The sequence below is a fragment of the Mobula hypostoma genome, chromosome 5 (assembly GCF_963921235.1).
Source record: "Mobula hypostoma chromosome 5, sMobHyp1.1, whole genome shotgun sequence".
Taxonomy (NCBI): Eukaryota; Metazoa; Chordata; class Chondrichthyes; order Myliobatiformes; family Myliobatidae; genus Mobula; species Mobula hypostoma.
This window is the reverse complement of record NC_086101.1, coordinates 28,555,391-28,583,073: the sequence shown is the minus strand read 5'-3', so window position 1 is coordinate 28,583,073 and position 27,683 is coordinate 28,555,391. Positions and strand designations below refer to the sequence as shown.

The window sequence follows — 27,683 nt, the reverse complement described above, 5'->3', positions numbered from 1 at the left end:
GTCATTATGCCCCGCCCACACCCAGCAATATGCTGGAGGAATTCAGAATGTCAGGCAGCACTTGTAAACGGAAATGAACCGTCTGTTTCGCTTCGAGATATTTCATCTGGACTGAAGGAAAGGGGCGATATATAGTATAAGAGGTAAAGGGAAGGGGGAATACAGGTGAGGACGGGGCAGATGGAGGATATCGGAAATATCGACAGAAGACAGGCGGTAATAAAAGGAAACGGCTCTTACCCAAGACCCACAAACCCGCTTGTCCAGGTAGACCCATAGTGTCAGCTTGTTCCTGCCCCACGGAACCCATATCTGCATAACTCGACTCTGTTTTATCCCCCTAGTTCAGTCCCTTCCTACCTACATCCGTGACAGGCTCCGGAACTTCTCAATGATTTCAAGAACCCTGGCCCCCATCATCTTATTTTCTCTATGGATGTTTCAGTGAGTCCCTGTACACCTCCATTCCCCACCAGGAAAGCCTCAAAGCTCTCAGTTTCTTTATGGACACCAGACCTGACAAGTTCCCCTCCTCCACCACTCTCCTCCGCCAAGCGGAACTTGTCCTTACTCTTAATAATTTTTCATTTGGCTCCTTCCACTTCCTTCAAACATGGGCACTCGCATGGGTCCCAGCTATGCCTGCCTTTTTGTTGGCTACGTGGAACAGTCTATGTTCCATGCTTACAGTGGTGGCCATCCCCCACGCTTCCTTTGCTACATCGACGGCTGATATGGTGCTTCTTCCTGCACCCATGCAGAACTCGTCCAACTTCATCAACTTTACAGCTTCCACCCTGCCCTCAAATTTACCTGATCCATTTCTGACACCACCCTCCCTTTTCTCGATCTCACTGTCTCTATCTCTGGAGAAAGCTTATCTACTAATGTCTATTATAAACCCACGGACTCTCACAGTTACTTGTAACAAGTTATGACCCTGTTCACCACTTTCACCTACCCTGTTACTTGAAAAGACGCCATCCCCTTCTCTCAATTCCTCTGACTCCGCTGCATCTGCTCTCAGGAAGAGGCTTTTCATTCCAGAACAAAGGAGATGTTCTCTTCTTTCAAAGAAATAGGCTTCCTTCCTTCACCATCAACGTTGGTGCATCTCTTCCATTTCACGCACGTCTGCTCTGACCCTGTCCTCTCACCCTACTAGGGATAGGGTTCTTCTTGTCCTCACCTACCACCCCACCAACCTCCACGTCCAACACATAATTTTCTGCAACTCCTGCCAACTCCAAAGGGATCCCACCACAAGCATATCTTTCTCTGTCCACCACACCCTCCACTTTCTGCTTTCCTCAGGGATAGCTCCCTATCCAATTCATGCCTCCTCACTGATCTCCCTCCTAACACTTACCCTTGTAAGTGGAACAAGTGCAACACCTGCCCCTACATCTCCTCCCTCACCACCATTCAGGGCCTGAAACAGTCCTTCCAACTGAGGTGACAGCTCACCTGTGAGTCTGTTGGGGTCATATACTGTGTCTGGTCCTCCTGATGTGGCCTCCAGTATGTCAGTGAGACCCGCTGTAGACTGGGGTCTGCTTCATGAGCACCTACACGCCGTCCACCAGAAGAAGCAGGATCTCCCAGCGGCCACCTATTTTAATTCCAATTCCATCCCCATTCCGATAGGTCCATCCATGGCCTCCTCTACTATTGCAATGCATCCACACTTTCCGTTTGGGTAGCCTCCAGCCTGATGGCATGAACATTGATTTCTCGAACGTCCATGAATGCCCCTTCCTTCACCATTCTCCATTCCTTTTTCCCTCTCTCACCTTATCTTCTTGCCTGCCCATTGTCTCCATCTGGTGCTCCTCCCCCCTTTTCTTACTTCCGTGGCTTTCCATCTTCTCCTATTAGATTCCCCCTTCTCCTGCCCTGTATCTCTTTCACCAATCAACTTCCCAGCTCTTTATGTCATCCTTTCCCGGTTTCACCTATCACCTTGTGATTCTCTCTCCCCTTCCTCCACCTTTTAAATCTAGTCCTCGTCAATAATCTAGATGTGGCCTAACTAGAGTTGTATAAAGCTGTAACTTCATGAACTTCGAACTCAATGCTTTGACTAACAAAGTGAAGCATGCCATATGCCTTTCAGATCACCTATCAACCTGTGTAGCCACTTTCAGGGAGCTATGATCTTGGAGGTCAAGATCCATCTGCTCAACAATATTGTAAAGGGTCCTGCCCTTAACAGTGTACTGTGTCTTCACATCCCTTTTTCGTCTTTTTCGTGGTACTGGGCAAGGATAGACCATTTTCTAAATGGAGAGAAAATTTTAAAAATCTGAGGTGCAAAGGGACTTGGGAGCCTTCATGCAGGATTCTCTGAATATTATCTTGCAGGTCACTGCTAAGGAAGGCAAATGCAATAATAATATTCATTTCAAGAGGATTAGATTATAAGAGAAGGAATGTGATGCTGAGGTTTTATAAGGCATTCCTCAGACTGCATTTGGAGTATTGGGAGCAGATTTGGGCCCCTTATCTGAGAAAAGACAGGCTGGCATTGAAGAGGGTCCAGTGGAGGTTCAGAAGGATGATTCTACAAATGAAAGGGTTAAATTATGGGGAGTGCTTGATAGATCTGGCCTTGTACTCACTGGAGCGATGCCCATTTATAACAAAGATGAGGAGGAATTTCTTCAGAAGGAGTGTATGACTCTCTGATATTGATTGCCACAGATGGCTTCGGTGGCCAGGCTATTAAAGCTGAGGTTGATAGGTTCTTGATTCGTCAGCATGTCTCAGGTTACAGGGAGAAGGCAGGAGAATGGAGTTGAGAGGGATAATAAGTCAGCCATGATGGAATGGCGGAATAGCCTACTTCTGCAGCTTTGTCTTCTGGTCTTACAGTCTTATCAGGGTGAACCCATGGAAGGCTGTGGCTTTGAGATTGAATGCAACAGAAGCTATGAATTCACCCACTTTAGATATTCTCTCCGCTCCCCCTATCCATTGAGAATACAATAAAAAAGTTTTTAAAAATGTACCACTACGCTGAAGTATCATTTCTACCCTGCTGTTGTAGGACTCGTATAGGGCTTCTTGTATGATAAAGACGAATGTCTGATCTTTCACTATCTTGCCATAGCCTTTGCAGTTTATTGGTCTATGTGCACCACACTTCCTCTGCAAATGTAACACAGTAGTCTGCATTTTTCTATTGTACTACCACAATGGACTTATGCATGGCACGTATATCTTGACAACATGTGAAGATTTTCACTGTATTTCGGTGCACATGACAATGATGTATCAATTATTCAAATTACCAATCGCCATTGATGCAGGCATCGAAAATGGGCATGGAGACTGTGATTTAGATTATTTGAACAGAATTGTATTATAATTTATAATAACTAACATAAACTTTTCGATTTGTTCCTACACTCAGTGGCCATTATATCAGATATCTCCTGGCCACTGAGGTATATTAGTAGTCTGCTGCTGTAGCCCATCCAGTTCAAGTTCGACGTGTTCATTCAGGGATGCTCTTCTGCACACCACTGTTGTAACGCAGGTATTGCAGTGTTACATCCGACAACTGTTACAACCGAGAGCGAGGTCTTACTTTAGAAAGGATCTGGCATGTGTGTGTGCCCTTAACTCCTGGTGGAGTCGTCGGGGCGCTGTCATGACAAGTTTTTGGTTTGCTCATCGTACGGCGCATCTGAAACCTGGCGGAGCCCCTCCCTCTCCAGGTTTTTTTTTTACGAGGTCGAGTTTGTTAGCTCAACACTCAACCCAGGCACAGATGGAGAGCGTGCATGGGAGCTGGCCAGATTCTAACTCGGGACCTCTCGCTTCAAAGTCCAGCGCTGATGCTACTACACCTCCAGCCGGTAACCTTAACCGTATGGGTTCTATTTAAAATTTTCATACAAATTTCCCTGTCTCATGTTTATGCCATGCACCTCTATTCTGAAAATACTATATTTCCCACCGCAACTGCTAAGATTAGCACTTAAAATCAAGATTACTCTTTGGTATAATAGATATCATTCTCAAGCAATGGTGTAGTTCAGGTACAATTTCGATCCTGACAGTTATTTGAGAGTTTTCCAGGCTCATGGCCGAAATATCTAAATTTTCCATTCCCGATTTTTGGTCTCAAACAATCAGAAATGTTCTATTTGATCTCCCCCTCCCTTCTCCAACTTCGCTACGAATGAGAAGTTACTTTCTCTCTTTCCCAGTTCTGACATGTCTTGGATCGGAAGCACCAACTGTCTGAATTGCTGAGTGTTGTAACATTGTCTGTTTATATATCCTTTGCTATTCCCTTGGGGTGGAAGCCATCAGAGTCTAGAATCTTCTCTGTAGCTGTCTCATTAATGTCGCAATTATTTTCTTCGCATATTAAATCCAGTGAATTTTTTTTTCGTTTTGCAATTGGAAATTTATCTTCATCCTCTTTTAAATCAAAGCAACGATTTTTTAAATATGCTTTCAATTTTATTTCCAAGTACAATAGCACCTGCCTCTGTCTTAACAAAGCACGCTACCTCAGGCAGCCTCATTGCAAAGAACTCTAAGGGGTGAATGTGGAACGGAAGCCTCCGGTGTGGGCAGAGCATGTTCCTGAGGAGTTATGGTCCATATTCCAATAGCTTTGGGCAGCTTTGTGGACGATGAGAGGCAGGGGGAAAGAGGGGAGAGAGGGAGAGAGCGGGAGAGGGGGAGAGGGGGAGAGGGGGGAGAGGGGGAGAGGGGGAGAGGGAGAGAGGGGGAGAGGGAGAGAGAGAGAAAGAGAGAGAGAGAGAGAATGAATTCCGCGGAGAAGTTCCTCAGATGCCTAGTGTGGTGAGTCTCAGGGAGTCTCCCTTGTGAGCGATATAAAAGTAAGGGAAGATCTCCTCTGTGAATTTGTCTTTGAAAGTGTAGAGATGGGATACGTCATCGGCATTGTAAAAAGACACCTGACCTGCAGGATAGTCCAGAAAAACCCCCAGCTTCCTCAGCTTTCCCTTCAGACGCAATTCAATGGGAGGCGATGTCAGTGCAGTGTAGTCTCCGTCCTGCAGAGCCAATGCCCAGACTCCAGCCTGGGGTTCTGGGGCGAAGAACTTCCGGCTGTCCTGCCAACGGAAGGGAGCGAAGCCTCTCTTGCGGGGGACAGAAGCCTTGGCCACGCCCACCTGCCAGACGGTGCTGTCGCCCACCTCCACCTCCCAGCAGTGCTTGCCCGAGTTGAAGCCCTCGGCGCCCAGGACGCTCAGCCAGCGACTGAACCTCTCCGGATTGTCCGGGATGTCTTCCTGCTTGTCACCGACTCGCACCTCCGTGCCATCCCGGGACAGGATGAGGTGCGCGTTTGCCGTTTTCGGGTCCAGAGTCAGGAGAGTGGGAACTGAAACGTAAAAGAGCAGTGTTAGTGCTGGGGCAGGAGCAAGGGCAAAACAGAGTAAAACAGCATGAGAGAGAACAGAGCGATAAAGAGAGAAATGAGGAAAAAAGGAAAATAATGTGAGTGAGAGAGAAGTGCAAGTCGGAGGGAAACAGACGAAGAACACTAAGTAGGGTATAAGAGAGAGGAACAGAGAGTTACAAGGAGAGAAACAGCGATAGACAAATAAATAGTGAATAAGGAAAAAGAAAACGGAGATCAAAGTTAAATCGTCAGTAAGGAGCACACACGTATTGCAGTTCTACACAGACAGCTCTGTGAAGGATGGAATATACGGGTGAACGTTCCTAAAGCTGGAAACAGCGGACCATTCAGCCCATTCTTTCCAGCTTAATGGCAGCACCGTTCCCCACGGCAACTGCGCAGAGTTGTGAACACCGCCCAGTACATCACACAAACCAACCTCCCTTCCAGTACTCAGTCTACACCTCCCGCAGCCAAAATAATCAAGAAAGCCCCCCCCCCCAACCCAGTCATTATCCCTTCTCATCCCTTTCCATCAGGTGGAGGAAACAAGATCTTGAGAAACGCAGGACTCCAAACGCAAGACTCCTGATGTTCCAGCAGCACTCTTGACCAACCTCATGCGACAAAGATAATCTTTTGATATCCCAGTCTACATCGTCGTGGCTCATGCACTTTATTTGCCTACGTGCAGTACTCATCCTGTGTAACATTCTGTTCTGCATCCTGTTTTCACTTTGCCTTTTACTACCTTGTGTACGGAATAATCTATCCAGACGGCACGCAAACAAGGTTTCTCTCTGTCGTCTCGTTATGTGTGATAATTTAAAAACGAACAATTACCAATTCGAAACGAGCGGTTTGTTTCTGTCCAGACGAGGACGGGTGCTTTGTTGGTTCAGGGAATGCCGTGGGTCAAATAATTTTCATCTGAGGAATTATTCGGAAGATGGTGATCATAATATGGTATTGTGACTCCCCGGGGAGGGACGTGCCCGCCCCCGCATTTCTAATGACCAGTACTGTTTATTGTCCTTGTGTTAAAATGCTTCCGTGGGATTATGATGGGAAATTCAAATTCTTTGGTACATTTTAGCTTGGGTTATACAATTGTTCCTTTGTGCTGGTGGGTCACCCTCACAGTAACCGGGGTGTTTGATGGTCTCCTCCCTGTCTATACGCGACTGAGTGGGTTCTCTCCCTGGGTCACAGTACCCGGTCTATTTTTGTGTTTATCACGGTAAATACGGTTGTTGAGTTTAGCGAGCTTACTCGTCTGTCATCATGGACCGAATGGTCGCCACGGTATGTTTCTGGGTAGCCATGGGTACCCGCAGGGGGCTCAGCTATGCCTGCCTTTTCGTTGGCAATGTAGAACAGCCCGTGTCCCAAGCCTTCCCTGCAAATTCTCCACAGCTCTTCCTTCGCTACATTGACGACTGTATTGGTGCTGCTTGTGTGCCTGGGCTGACCTTGTCAATTTCATCAACTGTACTCCAGCTTCCACCCTGCTCTTAAATCCACTTGGTCCATTTTTGACACCGCCTTCGTCTTTCTCGGTGTCTCCATCTCAGGAGACAAATTGTCGAGCGACATATTTTATAAATCTAGAGATCCCGGCGGCCATCTTGAATATACCTGTTCCCACCCTGCATCTTTTAAAATAATACTCCCTTTTTTCAATTCTTTGTCTCCTCAGCATCTCCCCAGGATAAGGCTTTAATTTCCTGGACATCAGGAATGTCCTCCTTCAAAGAACGGGTTTCCCTCCTTCTGCCATTGATGCTACCCTCACCCGCATCTCCTCCATTCCCCAAACATCCACACTCTCCCCACTTCCAGCCTTCTCAATAGGGATAGAGTTCCTCTTGTCCGAACCTACCACCCAACACATCTTTACTCCCCGCCCCCCACCCCACCTTCACTTTCCATTTTCAACAGGGATCGCTCTCTCCCTGATTCCCTTGTCTATTCATCCCTCACCAATAATCTCCTTCCTGGCGCTCATCCATGTAAATGGCCAAAATGCTACATCTACCAATTGATCTCCTCTCTCGCCTCCATTCCGGGCTCCAAACGGTCCCACCCGGTGAACCGACACTTCACCTGTGAATCTGTTATGGTCTATCGTATCTTATGAAGACTCCTCGACATTGGTGAGATCTGTTATAAATTGGGGGTTGTCAAGCACTTCCGGCCCATCTGCCAAAAGCGTAATTTCCCAGTGACCAACCATTTAAATTCCGAACATGAGGCAATCTGCAGATGCTGGAAATCCAAATCAACACACACAAAATGCTGGAAGAACTCAGCAAGTCAGACAGCATCTATAGAAATGGATGAACAGTTGACGTTTCGGGCCAAGACCCTTCTTCAGGACTGAGAAGGAAGGGGGAAGATGCCAGAATAAAAGGTGGGGGAGGGTGAGGACACGAGCTGGAAGATGATAAATGAAGTCAGGTGGGTGGGAATGGTCAAGGGCTGGAGAAGACGAAATCTGACAGGAGAGGAGAGTGGACATAGGAGAAAGGGAAGGAGAATCAGGGGGAAGTAACGGGTGAGTGAAAAGAGGTAAAAGATCAGAGTGGGGAATAGAGGGAGGGGGATTTTTTATTACCTGAAGGAGAATTCTGTGTTTGTGGCATCAGGTTAGAAGCTACCCAGACGGAATACAAGGTATTGCTTCTTCACTCTCCACAAGAGGAGTTCGTGGACCAACATGTCAGGATGGAATTCCAATTTCCTTTCCCATTCCAGCATGTTGGTCCATGGTCTCCTGTTGTGCCATGATGAGACCATTCTCAGGGTGGAGGAGTAACAATTCATATTCCGTCTGAGAAACATCCAACCTGATGGCACGAACATCAATTTCATCTTCTGGTAATTAAAAAAATACCTCTCCGTTCCCTCTTCTTCTATTCCCTACTCTGGCCTCTTGCCTCTCCTCACCTGCCTATCACCTCCCCCTTATGCCTCTCCTTCTTTCCTTTCTCCTATAGTCCATTCTCCCCTCCCATCAGATTCATTCTTCTCCAGCCCTTTAGCTTTCCCACTCACCTGGCGCTTCAACTATCACTTTCAATGATCCTCCTTCCACTCCACCCGTCTTTTTATTCTGGAGTTCTCCCGTTTCCTTTCCAGTCCTGAGGAAGGGCCTCTGTCTGAAATTCCTTTCCATAGATGCTGCCTGACCTGCAGAGTTCCTCCCGCATCTTGTATGTGTTGCTTTGGATTCCAGGCATCTGCAGAATTTTTTGTTTATGATAGTATGACTTATGTTAATTTAGAAAAGGAGGTGTGACCCAAAGTCAAATTATTTATTTGGGGCAAGGCCAATTACAATGATTCAAGTATATTGGAATCAATGACAGAACAGCAGTATGGGCCGCCTTGAAGGAAGACGTGTTACAGGTACAATTGAAGAACATTCCCAAGAGCAATAAAGAAGGAACACTGAATTCCAGATCCCACTGGAATTCAAATGTGACACTGAGGAAGATAATGCAAAAAATAACTTGTCCATAACAAGAGTCGGGTTGTAGATACTAGCTGGAAGAAGCCTGATTACAAAAGGATCAAAGGGAGTTGAAAATGAAGAGGCAAAGAGAATGCATGAGGAAAAGTCTATCTGTAACAGGTATGAAGATCAGAAAGTATTCTCTGGAAAATTAAATAGTAAAAGAGGGAGACATGGAGGAATGGGGTTTATCAAGGACAAAATCATGAAATGAAGTGCACATGGGTTGCATCATATCAGCCTGCATTGGGTAGGAAGATGGTTCAATTGAAGACCAAAGAAGGAGATCGTTCGGACACACAGCATTTTAAAAGAAATAGTATAGGTATGGGGAAAATGAGGTAGGTAGGTGATCACGGTGCTGAAGTAAGAGACGGATGGAGTGGGAAACAGTGGGAATCCGGATTGAGGGAGGGACAGTTGGTAATCCAGAGTGGGGGAGAGCCACCGCCACGTTCTACAATATTTAGCAAAGGTAATGTGATTCTCAGTTCTGCCGAATAAGCTGTTTTGATATAGAAGAGGCAAAGAACCTGTTTGGTCTGCGGCGGCAGGGAGAATGCTAACTCAAGCTTCCTGTGAGTCGGAAAGTAATAATGAGCAGTCCACCAGAACCTTGATCGAAACCTTGTCCTAATTTCTGCCCCTTCAAGAACTTCTTCGGGTCACGATCAGGGCTGGCTGTGTAGCAGAAACACACACGGGCAGCCTCTGGGGCTTTACAGGAAATGATAGCAGGCAATTCAATTCACCACATCCCTGATATTCCTAGGGAACTGCAGACCACCCACTGGCTTAGTGCATGTTGGTAATAATCGCTTCTACTCAATCTAATTCCCCAAAGTATGCACCATGGATGTGAGAGCTTACCCGCACTGTTGCCAGGCACCTAAAGAAGTTTACCTGGTTTGATGTGTTTAAACATGCGTTTCCACACTGAGTACTGCAAGGGGACATTGAAACCACCCTGACTCAGATCCAGAGGCAGTTCCTTCGGTTTCCGTACAAGATTACCAGACCTGTGAATAAAAGCAGATTCAAGCATTCATGTAAGGGGAGCAGTTAAGTTATCAGATCGTAATTCAATACTGAAGGTCCCCTGTTGAAACAGGATACCAGCCTTCTGCACATCCTATCGGTGGTGTTGTATAACAGGGCATCTGTCCTATCTGTATTGGCAAAACTTGGGTATCGCTTTGCCCAGTAACTGTGCTGGGGCTGTCCGGAACTTCTGCGCCAGCCAACTTAATTCCATCCCCATTCCCACATGGAACTGTTCACCCTCAGCTAGGCCCGCAGCCAGAACGAGGCCAAATGCAAAGCTGAGGAACAACACCTCATGTTCTACCTGGGAAGTCCATTACCCAGTGGCAGTAACAGGAGTATCAGGGACCTCTGGTCCTGATCGAACCGGTTCCTCTTACACCTATCCCTTCCGTCATCACTCTGTTCATTTCCCCTCCTCTACTCACACCTTCACAGCCTCTCCAGTGGTTTCTGTTCCGCTACTTTTCCGACCTTTTCCCTGAACCGCCACCCCCGCCAGCTCCTTTATTTGTTTTCTTGTTACACCTTCGTTTCTATTAGAGTAAATCTACCTGTCACCGCTCAGCTTCCTACATAATTCCAGATCTCCTCCTTCCTCATCTGCCTATCATTACACACCTGAATCCACCTATCACCTGCCAACTCTTGTCCCACCTCTTCCCCTCCATCTTTTCTTTCTCCCCTCTACTCTTTCAGCTCGACACGAAATGTCGAACTACCCGGTTCACTCCTGACGCGTTGAGTTCCTCCAGCACTTTATGTGTTGCTCCAGGTTTCCAGCATCTGCAGTCTCTTCTGATACCGTCTTGACAGGATAGATACTGAAATATTTCCACTAGTAGAAAAGTCCACGAATGCATGAACAGCACCCCGTTACTTCTGCTTTGTACTGTATTCATTTTAGTATTTTATGTTGCAGTATTGCCACAATACAACAAATTTCACGACGTCCGTCCGTGTTAATAGACCTAATCCTGATTCTGAGAGAAACTTGAAAGAGTAGAGTTACAAGATAAAGGGCAGATTGTTTAAAACGGAAGTACCCTAGGAACAACTTCTTATAAGGGATAGAGGAGGCTGGATCATTGGGAGCATTTAAAGAGGGTCAGTCCAATAGAAATTACTTCTCAAAAAGGGACCTAGATCTTATATTTCTGCACAAAAGTTGCCCAACCTACTAGGAGTCTCCAGTACTTTCCCTTCTTCTTTCAGATTTTCAGCATTTGCACATTCTTTGATTTTCAGGAACTGCATCTGCTCAGTTGTAGTGAAAGTTGTGTGTGTGAGTTCGAGTGTGAGTGTGTATAAGTAACAGGGGAAGTTCAAAAGTAAAATCAAACCCCGTAATGATATCAAAATGTCACTCACCTGTCAAATATGGTACCGATATTCTACAGAAGGAAATGAGAGTTATAAGCACAGGATTAATCAATAACCAAACATGCTCAGAACAGCCATACAATCATTGAGTCATAGAACAATACTGCACAGACCCTTCGGCCCAACCCATCCATTCTGATCACAGTGTACACACAGCTAGTCCTAATTTCTTGTGCTTTCTCCATACTTCTCCAAGCCTAGACCCTCTATTTGCCTATAAACATGCTTCTAAAATGATACTATTGTACCTATAACGCCCACTACTTTTGGCAGCTAGTTCCATTTTCTTCATTTGAAAAAATAGTCCCTCTGTCCCCTTCTAAAGCTTTCACCTCTTGCCCTAAATCGATGCCCCCTAGTTGTGGACTGGTTTGCCCTGGGTAGAAGGCTGATACTGTCCACCTTATCTATGTCTCTCATAGTTTTAAATATTTCTATATTATTGATATCATTCAACGGGAACATTTATCTGGAAAGGGGGAAAAAAGGAGCATTTCTCGTGATGCTGTTTAAAACGCTCTCATCAGCAAACTTAATCTGGTTTCAGTTTGCACTTTAATGTGTAAGGACAATGCAATGGCACATCGGATATAGTTGAACCCGGCATCCAGTGCTGTCTGTGTAGAGTCAGCATGCTCTGCTTGATACGGGAACAAGGCAGGACATTGGGGGGGAAAGGAAAATTGGATCAGCCATGCTAAAATGGTGAAGCAGACTCAATGGGCAAATGGCCTAATTGTGCTCCTATATCTTATGGTCTTCTGGTAACCCCGTGGGTTTCTCCGACCTGCTCCCATTTCTTCCCACTTCCCAAATACATGCGTGCGGGCATGTAAATTTAGCTCTCTAAATTGTCCCGAATTTTAATTGCGTAATGGTGGTTACAGTGAAAGTTGGTTGGGAGTGAGATTGCTTTGTGAGCTAGGCTGAACTCAATAGGCCAAAGCTTTGTACAGTATGGGGATATGGAAAGAAGGCACCCTTGAGAATACAGGCTTCCTGGTGTGGGAAGTGGGAACAAAGGTGGGGACGGATCATTTCTTTGTCCACTGCGCGCCTTAGCCCAACAACAAGCACTCTCCGCCACCCTATCATGCTCACTGCATCAATGTGACACGTCTCCCTGTGCTCCTGTGTCTCGTTAGTGTAGACAAGTTACAGTCAGCTAAGTACCAGGATCTAGCCCCGCCTCGCCAATAACAGCTGGTCAAAGGCACAAATGGTGAGGAGGCTGGACTGAAAAGCGCGGTGTTAGTGGGAATGTCGAGTATAGTTGCACAGAGAGAAATGTATCATGTCACATTGTAATAGAGCAAAAGGATATTCATCCCATGAATCTGTGCTGACCACCAATCACCCAATTACATCGGTCCCGTTTTATGCATACCTCATTCGAGGCTCCCAAAGACATACACTCAACGGTTTATATATAGTTTCTTCCTCTCCTCCATCAGATATATTAATGCTCCATGAAGCCATGAACGCTACCTTGTTATTCCCTTCTGAAGCGCGATTTTAAAAATTTTATCATATTTTTATGCTTTTGCGCTGTATTGCTGCCACAAAACAACAAATTTCATGTCATTGAAGTCTGTGGTAATATATCTGGTTCTGAACTGCTATAGGATTGATCGGAACATTGCTGTAAAAGGAACCATTAGTCAACGACTTTCACTGCTAATTAACACATGCAGCTTTCTTACCTTAAGTAAGGGAATGTCGTCTTGGGGTAACTTTTTTTGAATATCTGATATGAGGTGACTCAGGGTGACAGGGTTGCCTCCAGTTTGAGCGCTGTTCTCTTCCAACTGTTGCAAGAAATGCTCTTCCTGTCCTTCCACCTCTCCAGAAATCGTCTTTTCCTCCTTCTCCAGAAACTTCCGCAAAGAGTCAAAAGCGAGCTGGATCTTGGCCCGAACAGTGTCACCTTGATTCTGGGGAAAACGAAAGAGACAGCAGGTTCAACAACACAGTGTGATACTTTTAGTGCTGCTGAAAGTCCTACTCTCTTCAATAGAAGTGGAGGAGTTTGGGTAGATCAGAAGATTGGGATGCAAGAAGGGCTAGGGGAGATTGGAAGAATTGGGCAAAACGTGGGAGTGATCTGAGGGAATATATGGAGAAAAATCAGTGGATGAAGACTGGGAAGGTCAGAGATGAAAACATCAACGGATGAGTAATTAGTATCAGTGATGTGGACGTTCTTGTTGAAAAAGGAAGGGTTGGCAGAGATGGGACTGTTTGCATTAGATCAGAAGGTGCTGAGAGGTGGACATGGGAATATCTGAAGATGTAAGAAAGCTCAAGGTGAGAACGATGGATTCGAGTAGGCATTGTGGGTGAGATGAAAGGGAAAATGTGGCCAAGTTAGAAGGGTTGGGTAGAGAGAGAAGGGCGCAAGGAAAATACTGGTGGAAATGGGTGTAGTTGGAGGAGATGAAGGGTAAGGAAAGCGAAGAATTTGGGTGATATGGGAAGGGTTTTTGAAATTGGATAAGCTCAGTAGAGGTGCAAATTATCGACAGAGATGTGAAGTTTTGGGGATGGAGATTTAGTGGACATATGAAAGACTGAGGTTAGGAAGGTGTAGGGAAATAAGATAGTTTTCATAGGAATAATAACGGGTTAACCACTAAGAAGGGAGCAGAAATGATGAAAGTCTAGTTGGGGAGGAGGGACAGTAGATGAGGATGGGGAAGGTTGGATGGGGAGTGAATATGTCAGTGGGGAGATGGGAAGCTTTGGCTGGCGGCTGGGGAATTAGGGTGATGAAGATATGGATGGATAGACTGAGACATGGAGAATCTGGTGGAAATGAAAACGTAGAGTGATGTGGTTAGCTGGGATTATTGAGGCTGACTTGATAAGTGTTGGCGACAGTTTGGGAGAATATGTAGAGAAGAGAAATTTTGGAAAGGTGGAAGATATCTAGGGAGCTGGAAACGTGCAACTCACTTAGAAGGATGCAATGGTAACGGAGTAAGTTTGGTAGTGATGTGAAGCATTATGTAAGAGGGAGATGGGAAGGAAATGTGTTGTCCTTACCAGGACTGTGCTATAAGTTACACAAGACCTACGTCGTACAACCAACTCTTAAACATTCTCTGAAATAATGCAGATAGCATTGACTCAGTTCAAGGACAAATAGAAACAAGCGATAAAGCCTGGTCTTTACCAGTCATGCCCAGGTTCAACAACATCAATGATGAAAGAGATGGGAACTGTCTTGCAACGCATAGAGGGAGGCGCGATTCGTGCAGATGGAAAGAGTGGGAAAGAATCAGTAAGTATCAGGACAAATGGGAAAGGCCAAATGAGTGAAGCATTCTGTGAATATTGGAAGCATTAAAATAGGAAGGGTCGGGGAGATACTGCAAATGTGCCGGAGGAGAGAGAAGGGCTGTGTGAGATTATGTCATCAATTCGTAGGCCACAGAAATGTGTCCTTCATTCATGGAAGCGAATGCAGAGAGATCGAGAAACGTCCCACAAACAGCTCCCAGTAAACGACGGGCATAATTTTCCACTTTAGCTGTGATCGAAATATTGAACAGGCTATTTCACATCTCAGCTCTTTAATTTTACTGCTCAGCATAGAGTAGTATAAATCCTACTCCTGACATTATTTCTGAGGATATCCGTGTGGGATCAGCGGGTGAAGTGACGACCTCAGCGCCAGAGACCCGGATTCGATCCTGACAACACACACAAAATGCTGGAGGAACTCAGTATCTACGGAACAAAGTGCAGTGCACTTCGGGCCGAAACCCTTCGGAAGGGTCTGCCGAAAGGCTTCGGCCCGAAACGTCGACTGTATTTTATTTTTCCATAGACGCCGTCTGGCCTGCTGAGTTCCTCCAGCATTTTGTGTGTGCTGCTCGGAGTTAGAAACATAGAAACATAGAAAATAGGTGCAGGAGTAGGCCATTCGGCCCTTCGAGCCTGCACCGCCATTTATTATGATCATGGCTGATCATCCAAATCAGAACCCAGCCTTCCCTCCATACCCCCTGACCCCTGTAGCCACAAGGGCCATATCTAACTTCCTTTTACACATAGCTAATGAACTGGCCTCAACAGTTTGCTGTGGCAGAAAACTCCACAGATTCACCACTCTCTGTGTGAAGAAGTTTTTCCTAACCTCGGTCCTAAAAGGCTTCCCCTCTATCCTCAAACTGTGACCCCTCGTTCTAGACCTCCCCAACATCGGGAACAATCTTCCCGCATCTAGCCTGTCCAATCCCTTTAGGATCTTATACGTTTCAATCAGATCCCCCCTCAATCTTCTAAATTCCAACGAGTACAAGCCCAGTTCATCCAGTCTTTCTTCATATGAAAGACCTGCCATCCCAGGAATCAATCTGGTGAACCTTCTTTGTACTCCCTCTATGGCAAAGATGTCTTTCCTCAGATTAGGGGACCAAAACTGCACACAATACTCCAGGTGTGGTCTCACCAAGGCCTTGTACAACTGCAGTAGTACCTCCCTGCTCCTGTACTCGAATCCTCTCGCTATAAATGCCAGCATACCGTTCGCCTTTTTCACCGCCTGCTGTACCTGCATGCCCACTTTCAATGACTGGTGTATAATGACACCCAGGTCTCATTGCACCTCCCCTTTTCCTAATCGGCCACCATTCAGATAATAATCTGTTTTCCTATTTTTGCCACCAAAGTGGATAACTTCACATTTATCCACATTAAATTGCATCTGCCATGAGTTTGCCCACTCACCCAACCTATCCAAGTCACCCTGCATCCTCTTAGCATCCTCCTCACTGCTAACACTGCCACCCAGCTTTGTGTCATCCGCAAACTTGGAGATGCTGCATTTAATTCCCTCATCCAAGTCATTAATATATATTGTAAACAACTGGGGTCCCAGCACTGAGCCTTGCGGTACCCCACTAGTCACCGCCTGCCATTCTGAAAAGGTCCCGTTTATTCCCACTCTTTGCTTCCTGTCTGCTAACCAATTCTCCACCCACACCAATACCTTACCCCCAATACCGTGTGCTTTAAGTTTGCACACTAATCTCCTGTGTGGGACCTTGTCAAAAGCCTTTTGAAAATCCAAATATACCACATCCACTGGTTCTCCCCTATCCACTCTACTAGTTACATCCTCAAAAAATTCTATGAGATTCGTCAGACATGAGTTATCACTAATGCATCCACTATTTCTTGGGCCACTTCCTTAAGCACTCTGGGATGCAGACCATCTGGCCCTGGGGATTTATCTGCCTTCAATCCCTTCAATTTACCTAACACCACTTCCCTACTAACATGTATTTCACTCAGTTCCTCCATCTCACTGGACCCTCTGTCCCTTACTATTTCTGGAAGATTATTTATGTCCTCCTTAGTGAAGACAGAACCAAGGTAATTATTCAATTGATCTGCCATGTCCTTGGTCCCCATAATCAATTCACCTGTTTCTGTTTGCAGGGGACCTACATTTGTCTTTATCAGTCTTTTCCTTTTTACATATCTATAAAAGCTTTTACAGTCAGTTTTTATGTTCCCTGCCAGTTTTCTCTCATAATCTTTTTTCCCCTTCCTAATTAAGCCCTTTGTCCTCCTCTGCTGAACTCTGAATTTCTCCCAGTCCTCAGGTGAGCCACTTTCTCTGGCTAATTTGTATTCTACTTCTTTGGAATTGATACTATCCCTAATTTCTCTTGTCAGCCACGGGTGCACTACCTTCCTTGATTTATTCTTTTGCCAAACTGGGATGAACAATTGTTGTAGTTCATCCATGCAACCTTTAAATGCCTGCCATTGCATATCCACCGTCAATCCTTGAAGTGTCATTTGCCAGTCTATCTTAGCTAATTCACGTCTCATACCTTCAAAGTTACCCCTCTTTAAGTTCAGAACCTTTGTTTCTGAATTAACTACGTCACTCTCCATGTTAACATGAGTTCTAGCATCTGCAGATTTTCTCTTGTTTTGGCTCGACCCTGGCCTCCGGTGATGTGTGGAGCTTGTATGTTCTCCCTGAGAACGCATGGGATTCCCCCGAACACACCAATTTCCTTTCACGACTCAAAGGCGTGCAGTTCCATGGGAGAAGTACTCACTTTAATTTGTCCCTAGAGTGACGGTGACTCGTAGAACCTGAGTTAACTGATGTGGGAGACAGTGAAAAAACAACATACTGATGTAGGATTATATAAATCGGTCGATAACAGTTGACGTGTGGACTGGTTGCGCTGAATGGTCTCCTTGTCTTTTATTTAGGTGATATGGAAAACCTCTTTAGATTTCCTGGTTTACACTATTATGTATAACTAGGTTTAAATTATTTGTGGAAATGTAATTCCTTAGATGCGAAATCCAATGTCCGTGTACCATTGTATCTCCCGTTCCACTAAAAACTGACTTGTTACCACCCGTTCTCAGTTCCGACAAAGGGATTTACATCAGGAATATTCATTGTTTATCTCTCCACAGATGCAGCCTGTTTCCAGTACTGTCTGCTTTTCTTTCGGACTACTTAGGGTATGCTCTTGATTGTGAACTGCTTGGCCGCGAATCCACTGCGATCATTTACAGATGTTGCCGCCGTTTAAGCGTCTCGTGTAATGGGTGACACCGCTTAAGGTGCAGGAGTACTGTCGAGTCGGCACCTGGGTTAGGGCATCGGAGCTTAGGGTTAGAAGCTGTTGCTGTTCCGAGATAATGTAACAAAATATATGTGGCTGTTCCGGAAGATGACATGTAACAACTCGTTAAAAGGAAACCGCATAGGAACCATCAACAACATGAACTGTGTGTGTTTCTCTGTGCATGGAAGAGATAGAGAGTAGAGTGAAAGGGAGGAGCGAGTGGGGGAGAAAGAGACAGGAACGGAGGAAAATCATGCAAAGATAGAAAAGACAGGAAAATGTAATAAAGTACAAAAATGGTAAAAGTATCAACAAAAATGGAAAATGGATAGACAAACTTATAGACGGGGGAGAGAGATGGGGAGGAACAAGTGCAAAAGGTAAAAGAGAAAGAAAACAGAACAAGGGAAGCGTATGAGAGTGATGGGTGAAAGGGGAAAGGGAACGGTGGACGAAAATGCAACACGGAGGAAATTATCGCGGTCAGAGGGAGAACCTACAGTCTTCACACTGACACTATCGGCTCTCCGGACTGAGTCTCTAGGCAGCAACTCGGAACAACTGTGCCATCGAGACACCCTCTCCACAACACAGCTTTAGGATTGTTTTACCAAGCGTCGACCACGCAAATAATTTATAGACATTTTCATTGCGAAACATCACTCCCGCTGGTTGTGGCAGAAGGGGGACTGGCATGTTCCTTCATGTTACCTGGCTGTAAATTTTCTGGAAAAAGCAAATCTTTCTGATCTGTATTTTTACCATTCTGAGATGGTTCCCGCTCTGAAACATGCCTGACCTACTGTTTCCAGCATTACCTCTTTTTTTTAATTTCAGATTCCCGGGCTCTATATTTTTTCTTCACTGAGTTTAAATCTGTTTATCTTCCCCACAATCTCATCCATTTTGGGTTCTTGAATGATCACAACAGAAGCACAGAGATGAGGAGGCAGGTATTCTCCCAAAATTTCAGAAGTTCCTTGATGAATATTTAAATCACCCAAAGCCATAGACCAAGTCCTGGTAAATTATGTTAATATGTCATTAGCATAAACAGGCAGATCGGCCTGGTCAGCACGGTCACGATACGCTGAATGACTATTTTGCTGTATGACTATTAAGACATAAGGTGTAGTCTCCCATCCTGCAAGTGGCTCACTGATCAAAATAACCCGTAGACTTACATATCATCTCGGAAACTCATATTTTGCATGGTAGAAATGGCAAGGAGTTAGATTTTTTTTAATCTTGATAGGAGGTGAGGAGGTGAGCTTTGGTTCCTCAAACCCACTCCATCCTTGCTTTTTTCCATGCGTTCACCTCCCCTCCCCCATTTCATTGATCCTTTGAGACAGAAGTCTATCAATTTCAAAGCAAACTCAATATCTTGGGTGTCATTGAGTCATTTTGCACAAAATCAGGCCTTTTGGTCCACCACGTTCATGTCCACCATCAAGTAATGGCCAATGGAAGAGGCTGAGGTGGATGAAATTAAGATATTTTAAACAAGTGCATAGAAAGGAAGGGCCTTAGAGGGTTGTGGGTCAACTGCAGGGAAATAGACATCGATATGGACAATTTGGGCTAAAGGGCCCGTTTCTCTGCCACATTGCTCTATGACTCTCAGTGCCCATCTATGCTAATCCCATTTGTCATCACTTATTCTGCAGCTTCCCGGACGCTGACAATTTGGGGGCCTATACAGACCTCAGTATCTGGCTCCTCCACCTTCTCATTCAGAATCCAGTTCATTCAACATTCCACAGCTCTGTCGTTGTAAAAAAAAATTCCACAGCTCCACTCTAACCCTCCTAATCTGTGCTATGGGAAGGAAGACTTGGTGCATGGGTGATTTCTGAGATTACTCCTGATGTTGAAGGTTTTATCACATTTTCACTTGTCTCTCACCAAGAATGATATATGATTTCCCCGAAGCCAGGAACTTCTCAAACTCTTTAATTGAGTAACAATGCTCGCCGGCTTTCCCTAGCCTGAATTGATACTTCAGTTCCTATTGACTACTTTACCATTTTATTATCAGATTTATTAGCTACTCTGTGCATATTTCAATTTGTTGTTGTGCTAATGTTGAAATAATTCCAAACTGATTTTCATTGACTATCTACATCAGAAAAGGTATAAATAAGCATTAAAAATAACAGAACAAAAAAGTATCAGCATAAGATTACCAGGATTATTATCTATTTCGTTTATCAAACGCCACAGGACCAAACAGCACGTTGTGTTGGTTGAGAAGGATGGTTTGAGAGACCTTCTCTCCCCAAAGGAGACTAAACCCCAGTAGCTCACCTTCAGGTCAATGAGGTTCATCTGCTCATCACGCCCCACATTTTCTGTTGCCTGATTCTCCAGGTATTCCAAAGTTTGCTGAAGTTTTGCCTGTGAACGTACAAAGCCAAGCTATGTTAAACTGGGATATGGGAACCACCGGCTTCAGACTGTCAGACATACAGGCCTTGAACCAGCCTACACTCAAGGAGGCGCTAAGGGGACAGGGTTCAGTGTGAAAATTGAGCAATGGTGTGAACTCAATGCAGGCCCATTAACCGTGGGGAATTTACATTGATATCATCTCATGCTATGATAGTGGGTCCCTCAAACCTGCAGCACCGTTCAACATGGTCAGGACTTATCTGCTCAAGGTCTCACCTCCTCTTTCATTTCAGTTCATCATAGCCCTCTATTCCCTAATGATTCAAAAATGCATCTTATAATTCCCCAGGAGATCCAGCCTCCACAACACTTGGGGCTGGTGAATTTCAGAGATATACAGTGATATGTATCCAGTGAACCCCCGGAAATTAAAGTGAGTCTGGCAACCAGATACTGGCAATCTTCAGCTTGTAGATTTCAGTTCCATACCCTGGACCCTGGCTCCAACCGGATTCCCAGATTACAATCCACAACCCACACCCACTAAAACACATCCCACCTTTTGGTATACTTTAACTGAGACAGTAAACTAATGATGGGCCAGATACTGAACTATTGGGATTTCTGGACATTTGGAAAATTGGTTAACTATAGTAAACACAGTTACTGCAGGTTAACTGATACCTTTGCAGATGGTATGGGCCGTTGACTAGAAGTAGGATAATGCAAGGGTGGGGCCAACCGAACTCCGAACAGAGAGCATAAAGGTCACTTATCCTCACTGGTTGCAGCTGGTGTTTCAGCTCAGATACAACCTTCACCGCACCCGCTTTTCACCCTGCTTCACCTCCATATTCCTTCGCCCTCGTTTCTCTTCAAACACCCGTCCAGGCCCTCGGGTCAGTGTGGTGTAAAATTTCACATCCCGTCCATTCTGAGTAACACACTTCCCCATAGGTGGTTCATCCATCATTTCCTGACCCAAGAAAAGTTTATCCACCCACTACTATAAGACTTCTGAACTAATCGCCTGTTTCGTATCCTCTTCCCAGTGGTGCTGCCATGTTCCCGGACTCCTCATTCTACCTATTCCGATGCTGGCATTTTTGCATTTCTTATTGGGCTACTCCAGATTGCACTACAATCATTGCACAACTCTATTCTTTAGCGCTCACTATTATTATTTATTATTAAGGACATCCATTAGTCTTGCGAGACCATGGATCTGCGCCTGGAAAGTCTTCACACTCCAGAGCACAAGCCTGGGCAAGGTTGTATGGAAGACAGGCAGTTGCCCATGCTGCAAGTCTCCTCTCTCCACGACACTGATGTTGTCCAAGGGAAGGGCATTAGGACCCATACAGCTTGGCACCGGTGTCGTCGCAGAGCAATGTGTGGTTAATTGCCTTGCTCAAAGTTCCTCGGCTGGGGCTCGAACTCACGACCTTCAGATCGCTAGTCGAATGCCTTAACCACTTGGCCACGCTAATTATTATTATTTTATTTATTATTACCCTGTACACTCTTTCTTCTTTGAGCTTTGTGCTAGCAAGGTATTTCACTGCACTCTGGTCTACATGACGATAAAACTGAATCTTGTTCCCTGTTTTGCACCTTCCCCATAAGGAAATGTTTCCCAGTTCCATATGCCTAAATATCAGCACACAAGCTAAAGATTAAGCCGGCCGGTGGTGTAGTGCCATCAGTACTGGACTTCGAGGTACATGGTCTCGAGTTCGAATCCGACCGGCCCCTTGCTGGGTTGACCGTCGAGCTAGCAACTCGGCCTTGTAGAAAAAAAGGGAAATGCTACGGAAACTGTAAAAAAAATACCACTTTCCGATGGCCTGTGTCCGTTTTTCATCGTTCTCCTTATCTATTTCTACCATCTCCGGCTAGTCCCTGTCACCCACCTGCGCCCCACCGCCCCCCCCACCCCCAATAGGCTCCATCTGCTGGTTATCAGCACGTCGCCCGGTTCTATCAGCCCCGCCGCACCCCTCCTATCCATCTCTTTACACTTGCTACCGAATCGCCCTCCTCCCTGACACTCGCAGTCCCGTTGCAGGTTATCAACCCGAAACGTCCATCATCCGTTGTTCTTCATCGATGCCGTGTGATCCACTTGGTTCCATCGGCATTTTGATATTGGGAATACAGTTAGTTTGACATCTGATTGCGGAAGAGAAAGCTATGAAGCAAATGAACACGTACAGCTGCTTAAACTGATGCATTTTAAAGGACTTTACTGTTGACGCGGATGATATTTGCTACTCTACGTTCCCCACTCTCTGAAGCTCAGATTCATTCACTTCCCTTTACCTCCCCCGTTTCGATTGGATGGGTCACGTTTATTCAAATCTGGTTCGGATTCCCGCGATTCCTTTTAAACTTACTAGGATCTTCTTACCCGAGTTCTCTTTAACCCCGGGGCTCACTGGAAATGTATTATTCTACTGTATAACATTTAAAGAAAAAGCAAAAATATGATACTCCGTAAAATTTGCTAGTCTGTCACGAAAGTTCCAGGAATGCTGGATTAGCAGTGACCCTTCAGCAGTCCTGGCCTGCTGAGTTCCTCCAGCATTTTGCGTGTGTTACATAAAGGTTTAAGACACATGATTTGGAGCAATTTATTTGTTGCTAGTGTCACCGTTGGAAATACAGTCAAACATTTCAAATTGTAACTGGCTGCTGAAGTTCCCGTAATTTTGAGCGAGCTTTGTAATATTGAATCCTTCCTTATCTCGTCCTTGAAGGACGATGATTTTAAGAAAAGGAAATATCAAATCTTTCAGGTCATGTTGCTGTGAAATACTATAACCAAAGTAGATCTCTAAGGAGTAACACAGTTACACCCAGTTGGCTACTTTAGTACATACACCTGTTCGTTAATACAGATATCAATTCAGCTAATTGTATGGCAGCAAGTGAATGCATATGGTTTGAGTATCTCAAACTGCTGATCTCCTGGGAATTTCACGCATAAGTTTCCTTGAACAACCTCGAGTCCATGGACGTCTTGCTTAATAGTATTGATCCATGGCACAATAAAAGTTTGGGAACCCTTGTCTTTTAGAGTTTACGGAAAATCGCGCACAGAACAACAGTAACAACAACTTGCGAACGGCAGTTTCGTGCGCGAAAACGCCTTGTTAACGAGATAGGTCGCAGGAAAATGCCCGGACGGTTCAAATTCACAGGAGGGCGATGGTAACTCAAATCTAACCAGGTGTTACAACAGTGGTCTGCAGAAGAGCATCTCTGAACGCACAGCACGTCGAGCCATGAAGTAGATGGGGTACAGCAGCCGAAGGCCAAAATACATTCAGTGGCCACTTTATTAGGTACAGGAGGTGCCAATTGTCAGCTAACCAGTGGTTACTGCAGATAGCATTGCAAAGCTTGCACGCTACATAAAGTCCTTCTATAATCTAGGCGACCCCGTATTATTGGGAAAGGGGCGGTGTTGCTGGGCAGAAGGCAGTGGCATTGAGAAGTACGAGTTGAAAAACGGTATTTACAACCTCACTCCCAATACATACATTTCGTATAAGCGGATTTTTTCCATATTTCCGATTTTTGGTAGTTTCGGCCCTTGTGAAATTCTACAGAAGGTGAATTCCTGCTAGCTGATTTGACAATACACAAGCGGGCTCATCTGTGTGGTAACACTCTGATAATCCTCTACACTCGGGCATTTGGCAATGCTGGTCCGGACGATTTTCTGGACCATTGGGTCTGAGCCTTATTTATACATCTTAAGTCACATTTGTAACTCTTTTATTAAAATGCATTTATATAGCAGTGTTATAGATTTTCCAAAGAACCCAGTGAGTTTAGAGAGAGCACAGGAAATGGTCCCGGATGTGTTTCGTGGAAGCACCGCCATAATTGAGCCAGACTTTGAACTACTAGGATTTCCAAACCTATGGGGAGCGGACGACTAGAATTCTAATCTGTTTGGTTGCTGCCCCAGCGTTTATCAAATGTCTTAATGCAATTGGCCAATGGATGTTTGTGTCTGTGTTGGCATTTCCAACTAATGTGTAAACCCCGCCGACAAGCTGCTCAAAAAATGCACCGCGAGCTCTCTGCTCCGACACAGCTTCCGTAAGTACAGACATCCTATCTCAGGTAACAGTGACGTTGGCATCCCAGTGGAGAGACTGCAGGCTTTCTCGGGGTGCGGGAGTTTGAGAGAGGAACTCATAGGGGTGCGTACACGATCATGAAGGACAGACTGCAGATGGTTAGGAAGGTACCCCCTTGGCAGAGCTGTCCCAAACCAGCGGGCTTACGTATAGCGTAAGGGGCACGAAGTTGAGAGAGGATCTGAGCATGAACTTTGTCACTCAGGAAGGTGGTTGGATTATCGAACGCCTGTGGCAATGTCGGAGGCAGCAACTTGAACATTTAAGTACTTAGACAAGCACATGAGTCACGAAGGAAGAGAAAACCAAAAGTCAATTGCTGTTAAATAGGATTAGATATATGGATACTCCATGGTTGCCATTGACATGGTGGGCCGAGGGTAGGATTCTATGAATCTAACGGTTTTGAAATCGAGGTTTGTTATGAGATTGGTAGACCTCTGGTGGAACAGATGAATGGGGAATGAAGGCTGTTGGGTGGAATAGAGTTACAGACCATTTAGGCTCCAGCATCTCCCCCTACCCCAAATAATCAGTCATTTTTACAAGACAACATTCTAAGTTTCCTGGGTGACTTATAAACATGTCGAGTATTTCATAAGTGAGCCACTTGCAGGATGGTAGACTAGCCCTGATGTACCCAAGAAATGCACACTCCCAGATAATTTCCCATTGTGAACCTATCTACGCCTCTAAATGCCCAACATTTCATACTCGTGAATTTCCCTGAAAGATCTTTGCCTTTCCAAAATCCCCTAAATCTCAATGCCAAGACTTAACTATGGTTTGCACAGAACCACACCTGACTCCAGGCACTTCAATGTTTTACTCCCATTAGCATTACTCTCCAAGAACCTTAAATACTCCTTACAGCCATGAAGAGCGTGTTTGACAGTAGGGAACATCGAACGTCAACATCTGTACACCTTACCGATGCAGGAGAATTCGGAGCATAACAGCACAGAACCGGGTGTCATCTTGGCGCAAATAATTTGGCAGGCGAGGGATAACATATGCAATATCATCCTGTTTGTAGGTTACCCACAGTGCATACAAATGGAGTGTACTTTAAACCTCGCATACTGTTAATTGCACCGCTTTATATTTCACTCTAATCGTCTAAATAGAACACTTATAGGGAGGAAGTGGTAAACAATAGAGAGTGCGTGGAAGAAATTCGCCAGCATGCTGCCTGGATTGGGGGGCTGTAGTTACAAGCGGAGATTAAATAGGTTGGGTATAATGTTATAGGAGGCGGAGAGGTGACTTCATACAAGTTTATAAAACTGTAAATGACATAGGTAGTCAGAATTCCACCCCCCCCCCCCCCACCGGCACATGAATCTAGAACTAGAGATCACAAGTTCAAGGTGAGAGAGGAGGGATTTAAAGGCGATCCTGGGACATGTTTTCACACGGGGTGTGGTGAATGCTTAGTACGAGCTGCCGAAGGTGGAGGAAGCAGATGCAATTACAATGTTAAAGAGACTCGATAGACAATCAGATTCTTTTTCCATGGGAAGAAATATCAAAAACCAGCGGACAAGGATTTAAGGTGAGAAGGGATAAGCTTAAATGAAATATGTATGCACGTTTTGCTTTCACGCTCAGAGCACCGGGTGCCTGGAATGGCGTGCAGCGGGGCAGAGCACACACATGAAGGAACTCTGCAGGTCAGAGAGCCCTTCAGCCGGAAATGTCAACAGGTTATTTCCCTCTACTGACGCTGCCTGAGCTACGGAATTCCTCCAGCATTGTCTGTCTATGTATGCGTTGCTCCAGATTTCCAATATCGGCAGGGTATTTTGTGTCTTCGGGGGCAGTAACGGTTAAATTGTGTTTAAGAAGCTTTTAAGGACATGACAATGCAGGTAATCGAGGGAGACAGATCATGCCTGGGCAGAAGAGACCTAACCTCGCTGTACTGTGTTCAGCACAGACGTGGAGAGCCACAGAGTAATGTTCATGTGCTGAACTGTTCTTTGAGGCCACTGTACAGAGCTAGGAAGGAAGTCGTACCGGATTATGGACAGAACGGGGGCAAGTGGGGTTAGTGTAAATGTGCACTGCGGTATAGACGAGGTGGACTCCTTCGTTTGGGGGTTTTATGCCCCAGTAACACGCCTGTGGGTTAAAGACACCTTAAATCGCTCGGCCGCTTCCTTTATCGGGATAATACGGCATTCTGGGTGCTCCTTCGCACTTCGCTCGCACACCAACTTCATGTGATCCAGGCAGAAGCCGGTATAGGGCAAGTTGTGCTTCTCGCAGTGGTCTTGCTCCCCCTCGTTCAGCTCCAAGATCCGCTTGAGGGTCTCCACCATCTTGGCAGCCAGTTCATTGTCCACGACTTCGGCCAGGATGCAGTTCGCCGAGCACGTCGGGCATGAGACCCTGCCATTTCTGTCGACTTCTAGCCTACTCACGCACTCCCTGCAAGACGTGTGGCCGCAACCCAGCGTCACCGGCTCCTTGAAGAAGAGGTTGCAGAGAGCGCAGGTGACCTGCTCCTTCAGTTTGGCTATCTCCCCGTCACAGGACATGTCGTCGCTCTATCCTCCGACCAACGATAACAGCTCCGCTCTCCGTCTCCGGGGCTGGAGGTCTGATCTCCCGCTCAGTGTTGGGAGAGTGGAAGGGGGGAGGGGCTAGGCGAAGTTGAGCGGTACCACATCGGCCAATTTACGATTGGCACAGTCCGCTACTCAGCGGCCGTCCAATGGGAATGCTTCACACCTGGCACGCCGCCGCGCCAGTAATTCGCCCCCACAATTTTCCTATGCACATGCACGGAGTTCGGTGTCCGGCAAAGCCATCAAAGGCACAAAACAGGCTGTTCGGCCCGCTGAGTCGTGCTGACCATCAAGTAAGTGAAAATGCAAAAAGAAAACTGATCTACAACTGAAAATATTGAAAAATCTTAGAGGACCGCCACCTTTTATGATTTAAGGAACGTGGGATTGGCAAGTTGATCAGCATTTTAATTGGCCGTCTCTCGTAAACAATTGAGAAGGCTGTGATAAACTGCCTTCTTGTGCCGCCCTAGTTCTTGAAGTGTCCGTGTACCCGTGAGGGAGAGGGGTTCCAGTACTTTAACCCAAAGGAACGGGGACATAGTTCAACGCCAGGATGATGTGTGGATTGGAGGACAATTTTAGGTTGGTAGTGTTCCCCAAGCTTTGCTGCTT

At 45.6% G+C, this 27,683-nt stretch overlaps 1 protein-coding gene across 1 annotated transcript; it reads right to left on the bottom strand.

The window, feature by feature from the left end:
* Positions 1–4,808: 4,808 nt before the first annotated feature.
* LOC134347297 (E3 ubiquitin-protein ligase TRIM39-like) lies at positions 4,809–27,038 on the bottom strand. Its single transcript, XM_063049696.1, has 7 exons — positions 26,637–27,038; positions 20,258–20,347; positions 13,040–13,270; positions 11,325–11,347; positions 9,813–9,928; positions 5,108–5,371; positions 4,809–5,074 (listed from the first exon to the last, which is right to left on the bottom strand). The coding sequence occupies exons 1-7, from the start codon at positions 27,036–27,038 to the stop codon at positions 4,809–4,811; spliced, it is 1,392 nt and encodes a 463-aa protein (XP_062905766.1).
* Between the last annotated feature and the right edge of the window lie 645 nt (positions 27,039–27,683).

Coding starts and splice junctions, on each gene's coding strand:
- LOC134347297 (XM_063049696.1), bottom strand. CDS start 27,038: ATGTCCTGTGACGGGGAGATAGCCAAACTGAAGGAGCAGGTCACCTGC. Junction 13,271..20,257: donor TGAACCTCATTGACCTGAAG/GTGAGCTACTGG, acceptor CGTTTTCCCCAG/AATCAAGGTGACACTGTTCG. Junction 11,348..13,039: donor ACGACATTCCCTTACTTAAG/GTAAGAAAGCTG, acceptor TTCCTTCTGTAG/AATATCGGTACCATATTTGA.